Genomic DNA, 26354 nt, shown 5'->3' on the forward strand with positions numbered 1-26354 from the left:
ATGGAATTACATCGCGTTACTGTTGATGTTATTGACATTAACGATAATGATCCCACATGCGACAAACAAAGCATTCAGTTAAAGGTGATCGAGTCTTCCCCTCCGGGAGCTTTGTTTTCTCTGCCTAGTGCTATAGACAGCGATGTGGGTACAAATACAATAAAATCTTATGTGCTTACTCCAAATGATCATTTTAAGTTAAAATCGCGCATACAGTCGGATGGTAACGTGTATTTATTGCTGGAGGTGCCTTTGGACAGAGAAAAGCAAGAAGAGCACATTTTACTTTTAACCGCTGTTGATGGAGGGAATCCTCAGCGCTCTGGCACAGTTGAAATCCATATTATTGTTCTCGATGCCAATGATAATGCCCCTGTGTTTTCACATGAGGTTTATAAAGCCTATGTCCAAGAGAACTCTTTGATTGGCTCTCTGGTAATGAAAGTTAGTGCTACTGACGCTGACAAAGACATGAACGGGAGAATTAGGTACTGTTTCTCCCACATCAGCGAAAATGGAAATAATGTATTTGAAATAAATCCGGACTCTGGAGAAATCAAAGTCAAAGGACACATAGATTATGAAAATAATAAAATGTATGAAATGACAGTTGAAGCCAGTGACCATGGAGGTCACGTAAGTTCTAGTAAAGTGATAATAGAAGTAGTTGATGTAAATGACAATGTGCCATTAATAAATCTCATGTCAGTTTCAAATCAAATTTCTGAAGATTCAAAGCCTGGCACAGTAATCGCTATAATCAACGTGCAAGATAAAGATTTTGGAAGAAATGGTAAAGTAAATTGTTTTGTTGGCAACAATATTCCTTTTAAACTGGAATATTCTTTAAATAATTTTTATAGTTTAGAAACTGATGGAAATTTAGATCGGGAAAAAGTGTCTGCGTATAATATTACCATAATTGCCACGGACGAAGGTGAACATCCCCTGTCAGCTACTCGTCTAATTACTCTAGTGATCAGCGATGTTAACGATAATCCTCCGAAGTTCGAACAACAGCGTTACTCAACATATATTATGGAAAACAATTCTCCGGGATCATCTTTTTTCTCAGTGCGCGCCAAAGATGAGGACTCGGGCGTCAACAGTAGAATATCGTACTTCGTTCAAAACTCCCGTGTTAACAATTTATCTGTAACATCATTCGTGTCTGTTAACTCTGAAGAAGGTGTTCTCTATGCTGTACGTTCATTCGATTATGAGCAGATGAGTAATTTTCAGGTTTCAGTAACAGCAAAAGATGGAGGATCGCCATCTCTCAGTTCTGTTGTTATTATAGATATTTACATTGAAGACGAGAATGATAATTTTCCAGAGATTTTATATCCAATTCAGAATAAAGGATATCCAGCAGCGGAATTCATACCTACCTCAGTCAGTGTTGGTTATCTCGTTACAAAAGTTGTTGCTGTTGATAAGGACTCTAAAGAGAATGCCTGGCTTTCCTACAAACTCATCAAAGCCACCGACCAGACGCTTTTTGAAGTTGGTTTACATAATGGAGAAGTGAGAACTGCACGACAGATTATGGAGAAAGATTCTAAAAAGCAAAAAATAACAATTTCAGTAGAGGACAGCGGCCAGCCATCTCACTCATCAACAGTAAACATAAACATTGGCATCAGTGAAAACTTTGCACTTGCGCTTTCAGAATTCAGTGACCTGACAAAAAATAGCAGCCATGACGCCAATATAACATTTTATCTAGTGCTATCGTTAGCATTAGTATCTTTTCTTTTCCTTGTTTTAATTATAGCTCTAATATGTTTAAAAATTTACAAATGGAGAAGCTCAAAACTTTTCAATGAATACCCCAATGGAACTCTACCAGTTATCCCTTATTATCCACCTAGCTATGCAGATGCCGGAACGACCGGAACCCTTTGTCACGTTTACAACTACGAAGTTTGCCTAACAGCGGATTCTGGGAATAGCGTTGAGAACAACGATTTTAAAACTATAGAACCTCTTCCCAAGAGTTCCATGGATATTAGGGCAAGTGGAACAGAAACGAAACACTTGAAAAGTGAAGCTGAAGAAGATCTTTTACAGGTAAAACACATTTAAACAAATTATTTAACATTCCTTACAGACGCCCCCCCCCCAAAAAAAAAAATAAAAAAAAATTGTGTATGTATGTATGTATGCAGAGAAGGAAAAGAGCATTTTTGTGTAAAGCTATTCATGTCAAAATTGCCCATTATGCGAATTTGCATTCGACACTTCACCTTGAATTTTCAAATCAATTTAGTTTAAAAACATTCTGAAATATGTTTAGCATATTCTGCTTTGTGGCAAATTAAAATAATGGATATATGTAAATTAGGGAATCTGCAGTATTTGACAACATATAGATAGATAGATATGAGAGGATGTATGTATAGATAGATAGATAGATAGATAGATAGATAGATAGATAGATAGATAGATAGATAGATAGATAGATATGAGAGGATGTATGTATGTATAGATAGATAGATAGATAGATAGATAGATAGATAGATAGATAGATAGATATACTTAATTTTTCCCAAGACCTAGCTTTTTACAGATAAACTAAAATAAAAGAAGTAGCAGACTGTATACTTAAAAGTAAAAGTTTAGTTGGATGATAATCTGAGAAATGCAATAACCAGTTTTTAGTTACCTATGAAGCTGTGGTGTAGAGACCATTAATTTTTAAAGAATATATTTGGGAATATTGCTAAAAGTATATTTTATTACAGACATTTCATGGGATGCAATAATGACTGCACAGTGTCACAGCTTTGCAGCTTCCTTTAGGTTAAAAATTAAATGAATATGTTCTTGTGCCAGATTCATGTGGACGTCAAGGACTCTTCACTGTAAATTACATTATTGTTGTATATGAGAGTTCATTGTTCTCTCGCATAAACTATTTTGGTTTCTAGTCTACTATGAGTTTCATGTGCTTTGAAGATTTCAATAAAGTTATACCCAAACAGTTACATAAACATATCATGGATATGAATTTAGTTTTATTGTTTCTGTCTTTCTCCTTTTGAATGAACTTTCTACTGTCTAGATCGACTAGTCAGGTTGTATATGTCCCCCAGATGTGATTTATTGTTCATATTTGGTTTGAGCTCATTGTTTCTATTGAGTCAATCCTGTCACTGTAACTAAGTACTGCATGTTTGAGGTTCTCATAAAATATATCTTCATTTCCCTAAAATATTTATATCAATAATTTTTCCATTACTCTTTATTACCTTTTTTTGAGCTTTTTAATACTGAGATATTGTTGAAGCCCCTATGTTATTGTACTCAAACAAAAACGTAAATCCCCCACCAACCTGCTCCAAACCACCTTCTCTGGTGCACCAAAGATTATCCTGGCAGAAACCAACCTGTAGTGCCATCAGAAAACACAGCAATGCACACCAAAAATTATACCTATTTTTCAAAGGGTAATTTATATTAATACAAATTAAAATTAGTTAACATTTTCATTTTTAGGATACTGGGAAGAATAAGACATAACATGCACTGAAAATATCTGGTGCCTCTAAAGTGTGCAACAAGAGTGTTGCTGCATTAAAAAGATGAATAGGTCATTGTTTATTGATAAATGGTCAGAGTTTATGTTGCTGTTGTAGATATTAACAATGATACTTATTTTCTTTAGTTTTTTTTTATATTAACACGAAGGAAACCTCTTTACACTGAAGTGTGATGCAATTTATTTTGATATACGAGTATGCTGGTCTCTGATGAGCAGTTCAATGCACTTCAATATATTTAAACATTTGAGACAGTTTCATAAAAGAAATTAAAAAGACTCTTAACAACACATATTTAATGCTAGGTGATGATATTTTTTCTTCCAAAGCTGAAATTTATGAAACATCAATGTAGAAAATAAAGCACAATTATTGAATATACACTGCAAGTTACCAAGCTAATGGAAAGAGTGACCATGTGGCATCGCAGGGGATGAAAATTTAAAAGATTTAAAATTTAAATTTCACTTGATAGCAAATCCTGCATTATTTTGAATTAAAATCTGGTGTACATTACTATGGCGGCACGGTGGCACAGTGGAAGCGCTGCTGCCTCGCAGTTAGGAGACCCGGGTTTGCATTTTCTTCCCGTGTCTGTGTGGGTTTTCTCCGGGCGCTCCGGTTTCCTCCCACAATCCAAAGACATGCAGGTTAGGTGGATTGGTGATTCTAAATTGGCCCTAGTGTGTGCTTGGTGTGTGGGTGTGTTTGTGTGTGTCCTGCGGTGGGTTGGCACCCTGCCCAGGATTGGTTCCTGCCTTGTGCCCTGTGTTGGCTGGGATTGGCTCCAGCAGACCCCCATGACCCTGTTTTCAGATTCAGCAGGTTAGAAAATGGATGGATGGATGTATATTACTATTGTTATCACATGTTGTGGATCTCAGGTTCTGTTACACAGAGTGGTGCAAAGGTTTTGAAAGCTTTATAAAAGGACAAGTGTGTGTGTGTGTGTGTGTGCATCTGTCTCTGTTATCTGTTATATGCTAGTCAGTATGGGATTCATAAAAGAAGTGTTAATGTTTGTGATGCACCATCTGTTGGAATGCAAAATACAATGGATTTTATTACTACAATGATTTCAAAATACATTCCAATAAATGGTGACCTGCAAATTTAGATATGTCTTAGATGAGTAGAACAGCTAGTATTACGAAATTTGTGCTATACTTAACTGGAAGCCAAAGTAAGGACTTAAAATATTAATTATAATGTCATCCCTCATAACTCCAGTAGAAATTGTTCTTGGGCAGAGGGAGGTGTGTGTACAGGGGTGATAGTTGAAGGATTTTATGTAATGTAAAGTGAGAACCTACCCTAATTTGTCTACTGTATATTTCTATGATGATTGCTAAAACATTGTATCAGGTATAAACTTGAAGTTTTGGACATTTAAGCAAATAAGATAACATCATTACTGATGAGCAAACCCTGCTGAATACACTTCACCTCTAGTTTGACAAAATTAATAAATTAGGCAGCAAGTGAATTGGAGGTGATGTAGAAGCAGGATAAAGAGGTAAGCATAAGGATCTGAGCAACTTTGACAAGGGACATGGCTAGACATCTGGATCAGAGCACCGCCAAAGTGACAGATCTTATGTGGTATTCTCAGTTTAATGATCAGTACCTTCCTAAAGTGGTCCAAGGAAAGACAACTGATGAACCGACTACAGAGTCAATGGGCACCCAAGCCATATTGATGTGTGTGGGCAGTGAAGTCTAGCCCATTTGGTCTGATCCCACAGAAAAGCTGCTTTTTAACAAATTGTTGATGAACTTAATTCTGGACATGAGATAAAGGTATCAGAACACACAATGCATCATAGCTTGCTGTGTATGAGGCTGAATAGCCGCAGTCCAGATAGAGTGCCCATGCTGAACACTTTTCATCACCACAAATGCCTACAATGGGCATGTGAGTGTCAGAATTAGACAATTGAGCAATAAAAGGTAGTTTGGTTTGATAAATCACATTTACTTTTGAATCTTGAGGGTGGCTGGATGTGTGTACATTGTTTATCTGGGGAAGAGATGGCAGTAGGATGCACAATATGAAGAAGGCAAGCTGGTGGTGGCAGCGTGATGCTCTGAGCAATGCTTAGGTCTTGGCCTTCATGAGGATTCAATTTTGACATGTACCATCTACCTCATGATTGTTATAGACACACTTTCATGGCAATAATATTCCCTAATGGGAATCTTGTGTTCTGTTTCGTTTTATATTTACCCCATTGTTTGAAATCCATTATGTGCACAATCTTCCTGGCAGGGGGTGTCTCTCTGAATTGCCTTCTTAGAGAGTCAAGGCTGGGGGGCTGTCAAAAAACAAGGATTGTTAAAGACCAATGAGGCATTCCTTGAGTGACTTTGGGCTGTACAACAAATACATTGTTGATGGTGGTCACAATGCAAAGATTTTTCAGGAACGGTTAGAGAAGCATGATAAAGGTGTTGAGTTGGCCTCCTAATACCACAGATCTCAATCTGATCATACAGGACTAAAATGATCTGCTGTTAATGTCTCTGCACCAGATACCAGAGGACATCTGATATTACAGCCAAACTGTGGTAACCCTTGTGATTCAGAATGCCAGTTACTCTGTGCAAGTCACCAACTCTGCATCCAGAACAAGAACCTCAGCCCATCACACTTCCTCCTCCATGTTTGACAGCTGGTGTCACACACTGAAGAACCATCCTTTTGCCAACTTGACAATGTACAAAAACCCTGGGTGATGAAACAAAAATTTCAAACTTGATTCTTCATTCCATAAGACTTTCTTCCAGTCTGCAGTAGTCCACAGCTGGTGTTTCAAGGCCCCATTGTGTCCTTTAAGAAATGTCTTTGTTACTGTTAATCACCCTGTCAAATCTGTAGAACAAAGGCTCCTCTTCACAGTAGAAACTGAGACTTGCTTTTATCAGCCAGCACTGTTAAGCTGTGCTTGAAGCTGTTTTACTGTGAGGTGCCTGTCACACAAGCTGGTGAACTTTGGAAACTTGTCTTCTGATTAGGTTGTGACTTTGGGTCTGCCAGATTACAGAGTTTCTTCCAGTTTCCAATTGCCTTTGGATTTTGCAGGACACCACTGTATTCACTGTCACTGTCATTTTTTTTCAGCTTCTCTTAATGAAAGGCCTACACTTCTAAGGGTAATAATGTTCTGTCCCCTTTTACTTTCTTAATTGCCATTATCACTTGAAATTACAAATAATATGGTGTAGAGGGTGTAGAAACAGAGTCTGTGCCAACTTTGCTTTAAGACAGACACAGGATTTTTAAGTAATCAACAGAAGTTGGAACACCTACACAAATCATTTGCTTCAACTTGTAAGGCTTGATTTACTTTAATTGCTGCAGAATAACTGGCCCATTTGTAATATTCTAAATTTCCTTTTTTTCCAGTCTTTCCTAACCTAAACTTTCAATTTGCTGCTTACTTTTTCACCATATAGGTCATTCATTAAATATCAACTGATTCAATTTGAAGAAAAACTGGAAAAACTTTAGGTGTTCTAAAACTTCTGACCAGTAGTATAAAATCATTGCCGTGAGTGTCCTTTTATTTAGTATTTTGCTTTTCTGGCAAACTATAAAAAAGAGAACATACAGTGAAAATTAACAGTAGCTAGAAAGAACTTTATTTGTCCTCAGAAAGAAAATTGAGAACGAGTTTTGTAAAGTTTGTCTAAGCCAGTGGTTCTCAACCTGTGGGGCGGGCCCCCCTAGGGGGGCGCGAAGTACCAAAAAGGGGGGGCACGAAGAAGAAGAATCAAAAATATGAAAAAAACATCTGTTGAAACCAAAATAAATTAACTTAAACTACATTCTGATACTAGAAAAATAAATATAGAGTTAAATGAATGTCGATAAAAGTTAAGTAGGTATAATAAAATAAGCATTTACATTTCAAAAAAATGTTGGCCAGGGGGAGCGAGTAAAACTGTTATGAAAACTCGGGTGGCAAATACTTAAATGTTGAGAAACGCTGGTCTAAGCTAAAACTCTGATATTTAAAAATGCAATGCAATTCAAATAAAAGCAAAAAATAAATAAATAAACATGTCCGTGATTGTATAGCGTTAATGCCCAGTTGGCATTTCTTGAATAATAAAATAATAACAATTATAATAATTATAATATAGCAGTTCTCCTACTATTTATATTTCTTTATGTATTACTGTATTAATATGCAGATTTAACGAACGCTGAAAATAAGTGCAAATCGTGATTTGATGTAAACCAGTGTTATTTATCTGACTTGACGTTTTGTGTTTCTGCAGTTGTACAGCGAGTGCCGCTGTTGATCAAGTAGGTGATTTTCTCGATTCAAAGCTCCAGCAGGACCTCCCCTTTAGCAGCTCCTCATATAACACATGCAGAAGAGCCTTGTTTTACAAAAAGACTGGAATACTGCATTGAAAAGGATCATTTTATATAGGATTAAAGATACTGATATTTTTTCTTCAGGATTTATTGGATATTTAACAAGCAAAACAGGCGCAATCTATCACGTTATATAAAGGGACCCCTTTCATATTATTTGGAAAATGTTAACCTGGACCTTCATAAATCAGGTACTGATCCTAGTTATTTATTCCTTCTGCCAGCTCCTTGTTAATGGTGAAGTCCGTTATTCTGTTCCGGAGGAAATGGTGAGGGGGTCATTTGTAGGTAATATCGCAAAGGATTTAGGCAAAGATAACCAGCGACTAAAAACGGGGGGCGCTCGTATTTATACCGATGATGAAACCGAATATTTTGATCTAAATGTAAATAAAGGGATTTTAGTTGTGAAAGAGAGGATTGACAGAGAGCAGATGTGTCGATCAATCCCTGTGTGTTCATTGCATTTTCAGATAGTACTCGAAAATCCGATGGAATTACATCGTGTAACTGTAGATATTGTTGATATTAACGATAACAGGCCCACGTTTCAAAAAGACAATATTCGGTTAGAAATTAGCGAGTCCTCTCTTCCTGGAGCTTTGTTTTCTCTGCCGAGTGCTATAGACAACGACGTGGGTGTGAACACATTGAAATCATATACCCTCACACCTAATGACCATTTTAAATTAAAAACAAGTACACAATCTGACGGAAACAGTTACGTGAGTTTATTGCTAGACACGCAGCTGGATAGAGAAACACAGGAGGAGCATATTCTCCTTTTGACCGCTGTTGATGGAGGGGATCCTCCGCTGTCTGGAATACTTGAAATTCGTATTATTGTTCTCGATGTTAATGATAATGCTCCTGTTTTTACGCAGGAGGTTTATAAAACGTCTGTTCCGGAGAATACTTCAATTGGATCCGTGCTTACCAGAGTAAACGCCACTGATGCAGACAAAGATATGAATGGACAAATTAATTTTTTTTTTAATCATATCTCTGACAATGCTCAAGATATATTTGAACTGAATGCAGACTCTGGTGAAATAAAGCTCCAGGGGCAACTCGATTATGAAAACAATAAAATGTATGAAATGAACATCCAAGCTAAAGACATTGGTGGTCTTTTAGGTTCCGGTAAAGTAATAGTAGAAGTAATGGATGTAAATGATAATGTGCCGTTTATAAATCTTATATCAGTTTCTAGTAAAATCTCAGAAGATTCATTACCTGGGACTGTGGTAGCAATGATAAATGTAAAAGATAAAGACTCCGGAAGAAATGGTAAAGTCAATTGTTTTATTGATAATAACATTCCATTTAAACTGAAATCCGCTTTAAATAACTTTTATAGCTTGGAATCGGACGGATTTCTGGATCGTGAAAAAACACCCAAATACAACATTAGTATTATGGCTACAGATGAAGGCGAACCTCCGCTGTCAGCTGCTCGTACAATTACACTTGAGATAAGCGATGTCAATGACAATCCTCCACAATTTGAACAGCAACATTACTCCGCTAACATAAATGAAAATAATACCCCAGGATCATCTTTTTTGTCAGTTCGTGCCAAAGATGACGACTCGGGTCTAAACAGTAGGATCTCCTACTATATTCAAGAAACCCGTCTTCACAACATCTCTGTGTTGTCGTTCGTGTCTGTTAATTCAGATAAAGGTGTCCTTTACGCTGTTCGTTCATTCGATTATGAGCAGATGCGCCATTTTCAAGTCTCTGTGATAGCTAAAGATGGGGGATCTCCGGCTCTCAGCTCAGTTGTAGTCGTGGATGTGTATATTCAAGATCAAAATGACAATCATCCAGAGATTTTATACCCAATTCAAAATAAAGGATCCCCAGTCGCAGAATTCATACCTCGTTCTGCAGATATTGGCTATCTCGTTACCAAAGTTGTTGCTGTTGACAAAGATTCTGGAAATAATGCTTGGCTTTCTTATAAAATTACCAAAGCCACTGACCAGACACTTTTTGAAATTGGCTTAAATAATGGAGAACTGAGAACACTTCGGCAGATTACGGAAAAAGACCCTACAAAGCAAAGGCTAACGATTTCTGTTGAGGACAGCGGGCAGCCTCCTCATGCGGCAACTGTGAATGTAAATGTTGCCATAACTGATAACTTTGCGCTAGCTATTTCAGAGTTCAATGACTTAGCACAGGAGAAGATAGATGGTGATCTCACATTATACTTAATTCTTTCGTTGGTGATTATCTCATTTCTTTTTGTTATTTTCATCATAGTCCTGATATGTTTAAAATTTCACAAATGCAGGCGCTCTAAATTTTTCAACGAATGCGCCAACGGAACTCTCCCTGTTATTCCTTATTACCCTCCGCGCTATGCAGACGTTGGAGCCACGGAAACTCTGTGTCACGTTTACAACTACGAAGTCTGCCTCACGACAGATTCTGGAAACAGTGAATTCAAATATGTAAAACCAGTGGTTCAAAGTGCTGTGGATAATCCTGTTGAAACGGAAAAGAAGTGTTGCGATCCCAAAATTGATTTGTCCGCAGAGGAGGAGCTCGTTCAGGTAAGACTGATTACAGTGAATATTACTCACGGTCAGAACTACACATCTTTTAATAACACCTGTGATGGAATTCAACCTGTCTAGATCTTTTTGAATCTTCTAAAACTGTGCATTTCTAAGCAGCTTTACTAAACTATGATTTAACAGATTTCAAAAGCAAGTGTTTAATTGTTGACATGAATTTTAAGCAAGTGAACTCCGATTAGTATGAATGAAAAGATGTACCAAATCAGCAGTTACAGCTCTTGTTATAAGTAGTCATCTGAACTTGTTTATTATTGTATTTTTTGTAAGTTGATTTTTATTAGCCTCAAAGTATTAGTTTCCTGTGATTTAATATCAACACTACATACACGAGGTACGTGATCCCGATTACCTCAGATAAAATATAAAACTTTTAATCATTTTTTTATTTAAAATTTCCAAGGAACTGTTTCTATTAGTCCCCAATACACAAATGCATTATTAATTATTCGTACTTACATACATGCTGTAAATGTTTACATTTCATCCATACAAAAATGTAAATTCTTTTTGCAATTTTCATGTCTTAATTATACTAAATATCACTGTGTGTTGGATAGTTTTGTTCACAGTTTCCCTCATTTTTTTAATCTTATTTTTTAATTTGTTATGTATGAAATACCTAGAGGTGTCTAATGCTTCTTTGTAAAAAAATATTCTCCTGTTATGTACAAATTGCATCTTATACATGGAACATCTGCATTTTTCTTATTTTCCTACTGTTTCTATGGGTATTGAATACCCATATTGGGTGTATAAAATAATTTTAATTTAGTGGCAGAATGGTACAGTAGTAGCGCTACTGCCTCATGTCGTCCCTGTGTGGAGTTTGCATGTTCTCCATGTGGATTCCCTCTGGGTGCTCTGGGAACTTCCCAAAATTCAAAGACATGCACCCAGAAATAACTGAAAAATGTTGTTGCCTTCAAAACATTTTGACTTAGTACAGTAGAATGGATATCTAAAAGACATGAAGGTTAGGCTGATTGGTGCCTATGATGTGGCCCTGAATTAGTTTGTGTGGGTGTATATATGACTGTGGCTAGCAATGAAATAACACATTCATGGTTATAAGCATCTTGAATGGTTAGGTAGTGGAGTTGGTTCATATGCTGAACAGAATATAATGATTCATCTGCCATTTTTAGAAGTATATATTAACATTCTGCAATTATTGAATACTATGGAGTTAGATTACTTTTAAAAATCTGTGGGTGGGCATGCACCATGTACTGTGTAACTGCAAGTTAAGTTTTGAATGTACCTCAAAAATAACATGATTTCAATAATCCTTCTCAAATTAGTTGCATTTCAGAATTGTTTTTATATGCAGATACAGTGAGAAGTCAAGCAAAATGACACCTTTTATTGGCTAACTAAAAAGATTTCAATATGCAAGCTTTCAAGGCAATTCAGTTCCCTTCTTCAGGAAAGATGTAATACAGAAGTTGGAGTTCCCTGTTTTTATATAGACACTAGGACAGATGTAACATTAGAAAACCTTTAAATGAGACATCTTAAATGTAAAAAAAAAATAATAGACCTCTTCAGGCTAAGATTCATTAAGCAAGAGATGAGAACAATGTATAGGCAAGATCTGTGGATCAGATACCTGTCCAACAAAGTCTCTGAGTTTCTGATGAGTTTTTCAGTACAATGTGGGCTTGTAAAAAGATTGTCTGTGTAAGTCCGAGAGATGCAAACAATCTTCATATCCGGCCATAAAACTCTTGTCTCTATTTAAACCATGTTTAACTTCCCATTCTTTTCTCTCTTTGCTGTGTTCTGAAGTTGCCCATAAGCCCTGTGACTTTGAGGTTCCTCTCACAGTGTCCATGGCTGCTGAAGTCGGCTGCTGCAGGAACATCTGTATTGCCTTGCTTGATGTGGAACCTGTGTAAATTCATTCTTTGGCGGAGTGTTTGTCCAGTTTCTCCAGAGTGCAGTGTTAAGACATTTCATGCAGAGAATTAGGTACACCACATTAGATGATCTGCAGGAACATTATTCCTTAATGCGATGTTCTAGTCTACAGTGTGGCCGTCTGTATTATAAATGTGAGTGCATGTTTTACATCTTTTCTGTAGGCAGGGACTTGTGCCATTTTCTGTTGTTTCACTTAGGGAGCTTCGGAAAATTAGTTGCTGCAGGTTTGGCGGTTGTCTGTATGCCAGGAGGGGAAGTTCTGGAAATACATTTTTCAGTGTTCGGTCATTGGCTGAAGTTCTGTTATAATTTTTTGAAGTGGTTCAAGATGTGGGTTATAGGTGACAACAAGGGGAATGTGGTCCTTGTTGTCTTTGTTTTCATATTCAGAAGGTTGTCTCTGGGTATGGCAGTAGCTCTTGTTATTTGAGTGTCTGTTGTCTTGGTGGTATAACCTTGTCCGATGAAAATCCTGCAGTTGTTTATCCCGGTCTGTCGGGTCTGACCAAATATGGTTTTATCATATTGCTTGGCTGAAAATAATGGAGTGCCTTATTTACTTGGGATGGAAGCTGTTATTTCTCAGGTAGGTCCATCTGTCTGTCAGATTGTGAAAAACAGAAGTTACAAGGGTGTTGTCTTTCAGTTGAATGGTGGTGTCAAGGAAGCTGACTTGTGTTGTTCAATAATTCAGCTTCAGCTTTATGTTGGGGTGGAAAGAATTATATTCATTGTGAAAATGGATGAGGTCCTTCTCACTGATTGTCCAGAATATGAAGATGTCATCTATGTAATGGAGATGCTGACAACACTGCTATCGTGGGTTGCATCAGGAGTGGGCAGGAGGAGGAGTATAGGAACCTAATCAAGGACTTTGTTAAATGGTGCGACTCAAACCACTTACACCTGAACACTAGCAAGACCAAGGAACTGGTGGTGGATTTTAGGAGGCCCAGGCCTCTCATGGACCCCATGATCATCAGAGGTGACTATGTGCAGAGGGTACAGACTTATAAATACCTGTGAGTGCAGTTGGATGATAAATTGGACTGGACTGCCAATACTGATGATCTGTGTAAGAGAGGACAGAGCCGAATATACTTCCTTAGAAGACTGGCATCCTTCAACATCTGCAATAAGATGCTGCAGATGTTCTATCAGACAGTTGTGGCGAGCGCCCTCTTCTAAGCGGTGGTGTGCTGGGGAGGCAGCGTAAAGAAAAAGGACACCTCACCCCTGGACAAACTGGTAAGGAAGGCAGGCTGTATTGTAGGCATGGAGATGGGCAGTTTGACATCTGTGGCAGAGCGACGGGCCCTGAGCAGGCTCTTGTCAATCATGAAGAATCCACTGCATCCACTGAACAGGATCATCTTCAGACAGAGGAGCAGCTTCAGCGACAGATTGCTGTCACCGTCCTGCTCCTCTGACAGACTGAGGAGATCGTTCCTCCCCAACACTATACGACTCTTCAATTCCACCCAGCGGGGTAAACGTTAATATTATACAAAGTTATTGTCTGTTTTACTTGCATTTTTATCATTCTTTAATTTAATATTGTTTTCATATCAAAATGATACTGCTGGAGTATGTGAATTTCCCCATGGGATTAATAAAATATCTATCTATCTATCTATCTATCTATCTATCTATCTATCTATCTATCTATCTATCTATCTATCTATCTATCTATCTATCTATCTATCTATCTATCTATCTATCTATCTATCGCATTGGTTTGAAGATGCATGTTGACATAAAATCATCCACCAATTTTGCCATAATTAGGTTTGCATAGTGAGGTGCAAACCGACAGCCCTTTGCAGCCCCCATTTGTTACAAGTAGAGGTCTTGTCCGAATTATGCATCAAAGTGAATTTTGTCATTTGTATAACTGACTCTGTGGGTAAATCATGTTGTCTGAGTTACGTTTAACATGCCAATATGCCATCCTCATGGGGGAAGTTTGTGTAAAGTGCTTCAAGATCCATTGTGGCCAGTAAGGATCCCTCAGGTAAGGGGCCTATAGCAGACAGTTTTTTAAAGAAATCAGTGGTGTCTTGGATGTAGCTGGTTGTATTGCGGGCAAGGGGATTAAGCACAAAACTGTCTTTATCCCATGTCTTCATGTTTGAAGAAGTAAAGGGATCCAGCAATTAAAAGAAACAAGATCATATTAAATAATCTGGGGAATCTAGAAACAGAGAAAGATAATACCTCAGTTCCAACAACTGAAATCAAATAAATTGCATGCATCACCAGGTAATACTCAACCATGAGTGTACAAGTAAAAGTTAACAATTTAATACAGTAAGCATTTATGTATATTTTTCTCAGTTTCCAACACTGTGTCATTTTGGAGAAATTTCTTAAAGATTAGATCTTACCAAACATAGTCCCATTAAATAAAAATCTGATTTGTCTTGTCTTACTGCTTAAATATCATACACATATGAGTATATTAAAGCAATCTTTAACGATAAACTTAAACATAACAGATCAGGAATATTTGTGATGAGTTAACCATGGCTGACATGAAGTGATCAATCTTCACAAACTGTTAATACTAGATTATATTAAAAAGCAATATCTACATTCCCAAAAATAATTTTGATTAAATAACTAGTGAAAGGCTGGTGATCATCTTAAAGAAATGGAAAACTAAGGCACAGACTGTATATGGTTATAGAATTAGCTTAAAAACATACAGCAAAAACTTTTTTTTTCCCTTAGAGTTAGTTATTACCTAAAAGTACAGTGTGGATGAGTGATGGAGTGACTGCTTTTTAGATAAACAGAGGAAAGTCTATTTGTCCCTTTAGGGAAATACGGCTTTTTACAGAAGCTCATTAAGTAAATAAATACACACGCACAGACATACACAGTTTGAGCACACACCGGACTGACGAAAAAAGTGGAAAATAATAAAAAAAAAATATGACTTGGCAATCCCAGTCACACTGAGGCATTTTACAAGTGTGTTGCTGTTGGAATAGAGGAGCCCCAGTCACTTTTCTTGACACACTTCTGCTGAATAATTTGTTGTCTGAAAGTCCTCATTGTAAGTGTGTTAGAAGGGAGATGTGCAGCATTTTTCGTAGTGACACTCAATTTTCTTTTAATCTTCTCCTTCACGACTACCTCTGCTGTGCAGAATGGACTCGCTCTCTCTTCAAGGTAAACACTCATAGTCTCAAGATGAGCAACCAGAATGGACTTTATTTCAAAGATGTACATAGCTGTCTCAGTTCAATGAAGTGAGTGCCCTTCGTTGTGTGACTCTTACATTTATTACAATTCTTATCCGTATCTCTTTTGCATTTGAACATTTTTCATCATTAACTGACTCTAAAAACACAAATCTTTCATTCCTAAATGTTATCCATGCAACCAATGTTTTCTTGTACTTTATCAGAAATAATTACTTTTCTTACCCTAGCTGCCACCATTATTTTTAAACCAAAACATACCACCCAGCCCTAGGTGTGACCTTCTCCAACATTGATGGACTGAAAGCCAGAAGTCTACATGACCATCATCATCAGGTCCTTCCATGAAAACCCTAAATACAAAGAGGACTGTTTGACTTATGTTAGGTAGATTGCCCAGAGGGGACTGGGCGGTCTCTTGGTCTGGAACCCCTACAGATTTTATTTTTTTCTCCAGCCTTTGGTTTTTTTTGTTTTTCTGTCCACCCTGGCCATCGGACCTTACTCTTATTCTATGTTAATTAATGTTGACTTATGTTTATTTTTTTATTGTGTCTTCTATTTTTCTATTCATTTTGTAAAGCACTTTGAGCTACATTTTTTTGTATGAATATGTGCTATATAAATAAATGTTGATTGATTGATTGATTCTCTGTATCCGCTAAATCACTTCTCACAATCCTGACCTAAGGCTGGTAGATAATGGCGACCTTCTATGCATTAAGAAAAATAAAAAAATAAGGTGCGGACCTTTAATGGCTTAAATTTTTCATAACCTAAGGCTATAGCTAATATACAGTATGTTCCATTATTATTTGATGGAGATTAATTTAATACAACTTTTAAATTCTCCATATCTTCAGGGGGTCCAGAGTGCATCCTATGTCTGAATCTGCCTTCTTATTTAATTTTTTGATTTGGTGGTCATCTCTCAAAGTGATGACAACGGTGCAGAATATCATATTGGCAATCACAGAGTTTTAAAATATCTGAAGGCTGTCACTACACACATTAAAGGAATGCCATTACCTAAGAACAAAGAATCTGCTCTGCCATTTCTTGTATAGTTTCTCTGTGTTATGAGACCAGTCCAGCCTGTCATTGATGTGGATCCCCAGGTGCAAGTGGACCAGCTCTACATCAATTCCCTGAACCATAACAGAACATAGAAGCTCTTTGGTGCTGTCAAAGTGAAAGACCAGTTCTGTGGCTTTACTGATGTTAAGTTGCAGACAACACTTTCTGCTCCAAGAGACAAAGTTCTCCACCTGACTCCCATATACTGTCTTATGAAACCCATAACAACAGTATCACTTTGAGAATTACTACAAGTAACATGACCTTGTGGTAAATTTACAGTCTGAGGTATACAGAGTAAAGTGAAAAGGGGACAGGACTGTCCTTCACTTAAATCTTTGTCCAATAGGCAAACTGCAGTGGGACCAGGTGATCTACCACAAGAGGACTCAAATAATCCGCCACCAGGCCTTCTGACATTCACTCGCACTGAGTCTACTTAGTGTAGTAAATCTTCTTAAACATAAATGGAACACATGAAACTGATACAACAAGAACTTACCCATAAAGAAGTAATTGAGATAAAATAAAAGTGACGTGGAAACACGGCCTGCTGAAATAATAAACAGCAATCCCTTGCCAGACCCTGTACATCTAATGTAACAAGATAAAAGGTTAAGAGTTCATATGATTCCAACAATTACAAAACTGATGAAGCAATGTTTGCCTTAAATAGTTTAGCCCTTTCTTTTTATGCATCATCAAGAAGCCCAATATCATTTATTTGATGAGTCATATTTAAATGAGTGATACCACGGCCACTCAGTATCATCATTAATCAGTGGCAGTGTATGGACCTGCAGATTTGTACCTTTTAATCTCTTTGTATTGCTGCATTTTCTGATAATAAGCCATAGGCAGACAAATGTTTCTAAGTATGTGAAATGCATTTTTCCTAAACATTAATTTAAATCTCCATGTATAGACATTTCATTATTTACTGTGTGACTTCTTTGAGAACATATATTACAGTATCATTGTCAGTGCTGCCTTTTTAAACACCCTATTTAACTGTCCACTTAGGTTTCTTTTCCTTTGAATAAATGCATTTTTCCTTTATGTTGTCACTTGAAAACTACATGTTTTAGAATCTGTATATTCCCCCGTTTAGAATAATTATTGAAAGTATTGTACTGCATTTGGTCAGCATGGTGGTGCAGTGGAAGCGCTGCTGCATCAAATTAAGGAGACTCCCTGTGTGGAGTCTGCATGTTCTTCCCATGTCTGCATGGCTTTCTTCCAGGTGCTCCAGTTTCCTCCTAGCCCAAAGACATGCAGGCTAGGTGCACGGGCGATCATAAATTGGTGCTATTATGTGCTTGGTGTGTGGGTGTTTGTGTTTGCACTGCAATGGACTGGGCTCAGTCCTGGGTTTGTTCCTGCTTGTGCCCTATGCTAGTTGGGATAGGCCTCAGCAGACCCCCGTGAACCTTTGCAGGACTAAGCTGGTTAGAAAATGATGGATTGATTGTGCTGCATTCCTTCCTGACACCTTTCTTACAGCATAAAACAAAACACTACTATCCCATAATATGGCTATAAACTTAAATCACCTCTTTTTTATACTCCCTTCTTTGTGTTAGGTGCCTATTGCTTTCAGTAGATTTTATACTTTTATAAAAATATGCAAAGCAAAATATCTTCCAAAATTGTGGAAAATGTATGAAACCCTCTTTGTATGAGGAAAATTGAAAACTGAAGTACAGTTTCTTTATTTAAAAAAAAAAACAAAACAAAACAAAAGTGTTGAAGATTTGACACACCTAGAGAGTTTAAATTAATATTAAGGAAAATAAGGACTGAGGTTTCAGTAGTGACTTATAGTACAGTTGTATTGAAGTCATTAAATTATTCACTTATTCAGTCTTAAAAAAATAAAAAATAAAAATAATAAACAAATAAATAAATCAATCCTGATTTATAGATTGACATATGAAATTCGTTAAGATTATTTCATTACTATATTGGAATGATTCTTTCTTTTTTATGTAAATATTCAAAGTCCTAACATTTTTCTGAATATTTTTGAACACCTTGTATTTACTTGGCAGTATGCATTAAAGATATTTTAAATGTAAGATATAAAAACTAAGGCGAGCTTCCGTCAAAAAGGGTGTGTTATCCCACCATATAATTATATGTCTGCGTGTGTGCATTTAGTGTTACTCGTATTTATATGCTTATAAATGTTCCTCGTTAAGAGGTACAGTAGTTGTTCATTGCATGTTGTGATACAAATTCTACAGCTATGTTGATAAAACCAGGAACAGATTTAAATGAAATTCAGTATGAAATTTCATTTTAAAGTATGTGGTGAGATTCTGCATTCTTTTATTTTGACTGTGAGTGCCGCTGTTGATCAATAAGGTGATTTTCGCGCAGCTCCAATTCGGCAGGCCCTCCCCTATCACATTTCCTCATTTTATAAACACCGAAGATGATTGCCGTATACAAATACAAGGATGAAAAATGCAATTAACGGATACAAAATTCAATTCATGTTGACGCAAAGAAGAGATTCGGAGACATGCACACACATTTCCTTCCGAATTAAGGAGTATTCAGAGAAAGCCGATAACCTTTTTCAGCTAAAATAAACGACGGCTCTTTGTTCCTTTCGGATCATTTGGAAAATGCAAGTCTGGACTCAGCAGGTACTGATCCTATTTTTTATAAAATTCTCCGCATTTCTCGCAGCCTTGGAAGTTCGTTATTCTATTCCTGAGGAAATGGTGAAGGGGACTTATGTTGGCAACATTGCAAAAGATTTAGGATTAGATAACCAGAGATTTAAAACGGGAAAAGCTCGCATTTTTACGGAAGGGGACTCGGACTATATCGAATTAAATATGAATAAAGGGATTTTAGTAGTAAGGGAAAGAATTGACAGAGAACAGTTGTGCGGGATAATATCTCCCTGCTCCTTAAATTTTCAAATTGTACTTGAAAATCCTATGGAATTTCATCGAATTGCCGTTGATATTGTTGACATTAACGATAATGACCCCATGTTTGAAAAAGAAAGCATTCAATTAGAAATCATAGAATTATCTCCACCAGGAACATTGTTTTCATTGCCTAGTGCTTTAGACAGTGATGTGGGTGTAAATGGTTTGAAATCATACACTCTCACGCCTAATGATCATTTTAAATTAAAATTACGCACGCAACCCGATGGCAGCAATTCTGTGAGTTTAATGTTAGAAATGTCACTAGACAGAGAGACAAAGGAAGAATTTCTTCTCCTTTTAACTGCACTTGATGGAGGAGACCCCCAGCGATCTGGCACAGTCCAAATTAAAATTATTGTGCTTGATGCAAACGACAATGCTCCCCTTTTTGCTCAGGAGCTTTATAAAGCTACAGTTCCCGAGAACGCCCCCATGGGCACTGTCTTAATTAGAGTTCATGCTACGGACGCTGACAAAGACATCCACGGGCGAATTATTTATTTTTTCTCGCATGTCTCTCATAATGCGCTGAACTTATTCGAAATAAATCAAGAATCAGGCGAAATTAAACTCAATGGTCAAATTGACTATGAAAATAATAAAATGTATGAAATGACAGTGCAAGCTAAAGACTATGGCGGTCACGTAAGTTCTACTAAAGTAATAATTGAAGTACTTGATGTAAATGATAATATACCGAGTATAAATTTCATGTCTGTTTCAAGCCAAATTTCTGAAGACGCAATACCCGGGACAGTAGTAGCAATTATTAAAGTGCACGATAAAGATTCTGAAAGAAATGGAAAGGTCGGTTGCTTTATAGATAATGACATTCCCTTTAAACTTAAATCCTCTATAAATAATTTTTATAGCTTGGAAACAGATGGATTTCTAGACCGGGAAGAAACAACCCGTTATAATATTACAATTGTTGCTAAAGATGAAGGTGAGCCTCCACTTTCCTCATCTCATACGATCACGTTAGACATAAGTGATATCAATGATAATTCTCCAAAGTTCGAAGAGCAGTATTACAAAACGTATGTTATAGAAAACAATTCCCCGGGGTCTTCATTTTTTTCAGTGCGAGCCAAAGATGACGACTCGGGCCTCAATAGCAGAGTCACGTACTTCATTCAAGAAAACCTTACCCAAAACATTTCAGTTTCTTCTTTTATATCTATTAATTCAGAAGAAGGCACCCTCTACGCTGTCCGTTCATTTGATTATGAGCAGATGAGCCAATTTCAAATATCAGTTATGGCAAAGGATGGAGGATCTCCGGCTCTTACATCCAGTGCCATTATAGATGTAGTTGTTCAAGACCAGAATGACAATGCCCCAGAGGTTTTATATCCTGTTGTCAGTAAAGGTTCAACAACAGTAGAATTTATTCCTCGTACTGCAGATGTTGGCTACTTGGTGACTAAGATTGTTGCTGTAGACAAAGACTCTGGACAGAATGCTTGGCTTTCCTACAAAATTGTCAAATTCACTGATCCGACGCTTTTTGAAATTGGATTATACAATGGAGAACTCAGAACACTTCGGCACATTATGGAGAAAGATTCTACAAAGCAAAAATTAACTATTGCAGTAGAGGATAGTGGGCGACCTTCTCACTCAGCAACAGTTATTGTCCATATTGCCATCACCGACAGCTTTGCATTGGCATTTTCAGAATTCAATGATCTTACGCAGGAGTACGGAACTGGCGATCTTACATTTTACTTGGTGCTCTCATTGGTGATAGTATCATTTCTTTTCGTTGTTTTCATTATTGTTTTAATAACTTTGAAATTTCATAAATGGAGGCGCTCGAAACTTTTCAGCGAATGCGCCAACGGAACTCTTCCAGTTATTCCTTATTACCCGCCCCGTTATGCAGACATTGGAGCCACGGGAACTCTTTGTCACGTTTACAACTATGAAGTATGCCTGACGACAGATTCTGGAAACAGTGAATTCAAATATGTAAAACCGTTGGTGGGGAACGTTGTGGATATTGATCTGAGTGGAACAGAAACAAAGACTCAAACGTTAAAGAATGAATTAATTGCAGAACAAACTTTAAAGAATGAATTAATTGCAGAACAAGAAGCCACTACACCGGTAAGTCCAAAGATTTGTCTCTAAACTTAGCAACCACGCACATTCACTATAAACCTTTGGATGCTGTGACAAAATAATTGATCATAATAGTAAATAATGCATGGCGAAAAAATAACACCTGCATTGCAGAACAGTTATTACTTCTTTAACGGTTTATTTTTAAATAACTATTTACAAGTTTATTTGGAACGTTATTAAATCATAACCACTTTGTAAAGTAAATTGTTTAAGAAGTGTTAAGTATTTTAAAGGAATACTCCACCCAAAAATCATATATTTAGACATTTAGAACGGATGGAAAAAAATATCTCAAGTTTTCATGAATGGAAATTTTAAGAGTGCATTATATTAAACAAGCCAATGGTGACCACTTCTGTGAAAAAGTCTATGAAAAAATACAAGTTACTCATGTCGCATACTCAATTTTCCAGTGCTCGAAATGTGCAAAACCCACGGATTTTTCAAATGAAATGTTATTGAAAATATACATCCAGAAAAATCAGCCCACATCGTAAAAAAGAAAGACCAGCATAGGAATTGAATATTTTTGAATATGTAAGACTCTTGACCGATGAATTAGGAGGTTAGGCGTAGGATTAAAGTTGGACAGTTTAACATCTGTGGCAGAGCGACGGGCACTAAGCAAACTCCTGTCAATCATGAATAATCCACTGCATCCACTGAACAGTGTCATCTCCAGACAGAGGAGTAGCTTCAGTGACAGACTTTTGTCACTGTCCTGCTCTACTGACAGACTGAGGAGATCGTTCCTCCCCCACACTATGCGACTCTTCAATTCCACCCGGGGGAGTAAATGCGAACATTAATTTTATTTTAATTTTTTTTCATTTTTATTACTATTTAATTTAATATTGTTTCTTTGTATCAGTATACTTGCTGCTGGATTATGTGAATTTCCCCTTGGGATTAATAAAGTATCTATCTATCTATCTATCTATCTATCTATCTATCTATCTATCTATCTCTAATTCTCATAAGTCTTATCAATTCAAAAATTTAGTCTCGTGTGACTTGCATTTCAGGTTAATTAAGTGCATTGCATATCTCAAAGTATCTATTTAATAAAGTTTTAGGAAAAAACAAATGAGTTTTGAACATTTTGATCAGACAACTGGATAAGTGCGACATGAGCAGAATATTCCTTTATGGCTGTTAAATATGATGTACTTCTGCACATATGTATATAGTAATTGATTTGTTGTTCACATTTTGCAAACAGAAAAAATAAAAATGTGGGCATATTTTTTAAACCAAATTTTTGGTTACGTGGATTGATGAAGTTTAATTCCAGGACTGAAATATTTTGGTGATAAAAGGTTAAATCTTTGAAATTATTGTTTTTAGAGGGCATTTTAACAAGTAAAAAATTATTAAAATGAAATATATATATATATATATATATATATATATATATATATATATATATATATATATATATATATATATATTTATCATGCAGCACATGTGAACAACATCCTTTCACAATGCTCAATAAACCTGTAATGTCAGTGACTATTGGCAATTACAAAAACCTGTGGCTTTTGTTTTGTATTCTGCACACTGTCATCTCTAGACTTTAAAAAGTGTAAACACTGGCAAGGTGCTTGTTCTTCAGTAAAACGTTCTTTTAGACTGATCTAAGCTATGGAAGGCCCATATGAAATGAACATATACTTCACAGTAATATATTTTATTTGCATTTGAATTAAGGTTTTAAAAAAGTTAGGTATTATATGTCCTATTCAGTGTCAGAAGTTAAAATGCTCATTGTAAGAGCAAAATATCCTGACCACTGTGAATAAGTGACGTACATGTTACGGTATCTATAGACAAAATGAAATTCTCTTTACATTTTCAAGTCATGCTGAACTTGGCCAAGGGATGTTGAGATGAGAAAATATAGTAACTTCTTTTGACAAACAAATGCTCAAATACCTTATAGCCAAAGGTCTCTAACACAAAAGGTACCAGAACAGAAATTCTTTAATCTTTAATGGCAGTAGTTCTGCCTCTGTTAGTGCTTTACTTTTTTAGTCTGCTTATTTTCTGCTTTTTTGTGTTAACTGTCTCTACTAAATATGTTTTGTTCAAATGTGTCAATTTGTACATCTTTATAACATGCTGAATACCATTTTAGGGTGGCTGAAGTCAGTGTCTATGCAGCTATATTGTTGTAAGTTAAAAATAAAGAGTGGTCCATCCCAGTGCAGACTCATCTATGAAGTCAGGTTAAGCTGCACTGGACCATTTTTCATTTCTATCTTCAGAATGTGCAGGAGCACCCGTAGTGAAGCAAACCAATTCTAATACAATCATGTTGTGATATATACTGTATTTATCAAGATAACATTGAATTGATTTAAAAGTACATTGCTAGTACTGCAAATCTCTATACTGCTTGAAATGACCGAATTCTAAATTTATTATTTATATTTGACTGCAGGGACCCATTTTCAGCAGCCATTCCTTCAGTTCCCTAACAGTCTACTCTGCAGTTTAAGAAGAGATTAAAATGGGCAAAAAACACAGACATTGAATGGAGGAAGGGTGGCACGGTGGAGCAGTGGGTAGTGCTGCTGCCTCGCAGTAAGGAGACCTGGGTTCACTTACCAGGTCCTCCCTGTGTGGAGTTTGCATGTTCTCCCCGTGTCTGCGTGCTTTTCCTCTGGACTCCCACAGCCCAAAGACATGCAGGTTAGGTGAATTGGTGATCCTAAATTGTCACTTGATGTGCGTGTATGTGCCCTGTGGTGGGTTGGCACCCTGCCTGGGGTTTGTTTCCTGCCATGTGCCCTGTGTTGGCTGGGATTGGCTCCAGCAGACCCTGTAATTAGGAAATAGCGAGTTGGATAATGGATGGATGGAGGATGACTGGAATGCATGTTATGGTCAGCATCCCAGAGTCACCTTTACTTTGTCACAGGTATTTGGTGCGTATTTAAGGAAGAAACCAAATGAGGACATGTAAAGCGTTTATTTCTCAAACTATATTCTCTAGTTCACTGTCTTCTCTCGAGACAATATTTGACACCATTGTATGAATTTTTCAACAATCTATCACATTCATTCAAAAACTGACAAGAAGGGTCTTTCATTTGGACAATTTTTTGCTCTCAGAACCAATGTTTAGGAAAGCCAGTACTTTGCAATCCAACTGAACAGAATAACAGGTTTCAGCAGTGCTAATGCAGTTATAAAGGTTTCTCTAATAACCAAGTTGTATTTCAAATTACTAATTAAGGACAAGCCAGGGGAGTTGACCATTACAACAATGAAGGTAGTTATTAGCAAAACTAATCGTTTCTTGGCTGTATTTTTAAATCAGTGTAATGGTATCTTGATAGAAGAGGTATTGATTTCTATCAAAAACATGACAATGTTTGTCTGTGTTTAGATTTCTGACTAGTATGTACATTTTGTATATACATTTAGGGTATCTGAATAATGTTTCAGCTGTTTAAATAATGTCTAGAAATTGAATAGATTCTAAACAAAAAATGAGACTTCTCAAATTAAAGCTAAGAAGGAAATCCAAGCTTGGTTTCTCAACTGTAGTAGTTACCAAATGAAGGTAAAAACAAGGAAATGAACAAATCTAATGCTCACTCATGGTTTCTCTATAGTATGAGTTCATTTGGACAAAATATATATTTAAATATGTTTTATGTTTGAATTTGCTCTGTCTTCTTATATGCAAGAATGGACCTTGTGATGGACTTCCCTTGTCCATGGCTGGTTTCTATAGTCTTACTGCTTGGGAATGCTGTGGGTTTTCATGCCCTTACTTTGGATTGTGTGGTCTAAGAGTGAATTTGTGATATTGTGCTTTCCTAAATTTCATATATTTAAGGGACGCCTGACTCCATACTTCCTGACCAGAATATTCCAGTGAATGCATATTTAAGGATTATTATAGGTTTCACAATTAATGTAGTTTTAAACCAAAGTGAATCCCTTTAAGGACCCTGATGAACTATCAAGCCAGTTGTGTGAAAAAATCGTACAGTATAATATATTATTTATATTTATTTTTTGAGATATATGCTTTGACTCTGGTGCTTATGGTGGAACACTAGTTTATGCATCTTCTTGGCACTCCTAAGGGCGTTAACTTTAGTAATATTCTAATTATTGTATGTGTGCTAGTTTTTCTGATGTTTGTAATGATTGTTTTTGGAAATTTAAATATTTTCAATATCTCAGAAGAGTGGGTTAAGACACGTTTTAAAATTTGTTCTTTAAGTTTGAGGATGCTGTGCTGTTCTGTTCAATGCTGGTGCTGCTACAGCAGGCTTCTGTTTTTTCAGGAAAATTGCAAAAATTCAGGCAATAAATAGATTTGTATAAACTAAGATGTTGCTAAAAACAAATTTCATCATCTGATTGACTCAATTGATCTGTCATTTTAATTCAAATTGAGGTATTCTCTCTTCATTTGAAATTATACAATTAGAAAGCCCCAAATATTATTGGGAAACTTTTGAGGCATGGTGATAAGTAAAAATACATTTTCTTAAATTATAGAAGCAGAGAAAACT

The 26354-nt window shown here is 36.5% G+C and overlaps 3 protein-coding genes across 3 annotated transcripts in view; all 3 read left to right on the forward strand.

The window, feature by feature from the left end:
- On the forward strand, positions 1–2120 carry LOC120543293 (protocadherin gamma-A11-like). The gene has a single exon (XM_039776329.1). It carries the CDS (start codon positions 1–3, stop codon positions 2086–2088), a length of 2088 nt encoding a protein of 695 aa, XP_039632263.1. The 3' UTR covers positions 2089–2120.
- Positions 2121–8198: 6078 nt separating this feature from the next.
- LOC120543295 (protocadherin gamma-A11-like) lies at positions 8199–10580 on the forward strand. The gene has a single exon (XM_039776330.1). It carries the CDS (start codon positions 8199–8201, stop codon positions 10578–10580), a length of 2382 nt encoding a protein of 793 aa, XP_039632264.1.
- Positions 10581–19271: 8691 nt separating this feature from the next.
- LOC120542149 (protocadherin gamma-C5-like) overlaps positions 19272–26354 on the forward strand; it is a 497784-nt gene continuing 490701 nt past the window's right edge. The window contains exon 1 of the mRNA XM_039774377.1: positions 19272–21795. Coding sequence (XP_039630311.1) covers positions 19366–21795 — 2430 coding nt within the window. The 5' untranslated portion in view covers positions 19272–19365. The remainder of the gene's footprint in view (positions 21796–26354) is intronic.

The sequence above is a fragment of the Polypterus senegalus genome, chromosome 13 (genome assembly GCF_016835505.1).
Source record: "Polypterus senegalus isolate Bchr_013 chromosome 13, ASM1683550v1, whole genome shotgun sequence".
Taxonomy (NCBI): Eukaryota; Metazoa; Chordata; class Cladistia; order Polypteriformes; family Polypteridae; genus Polypterus; species Polypterus senegalus.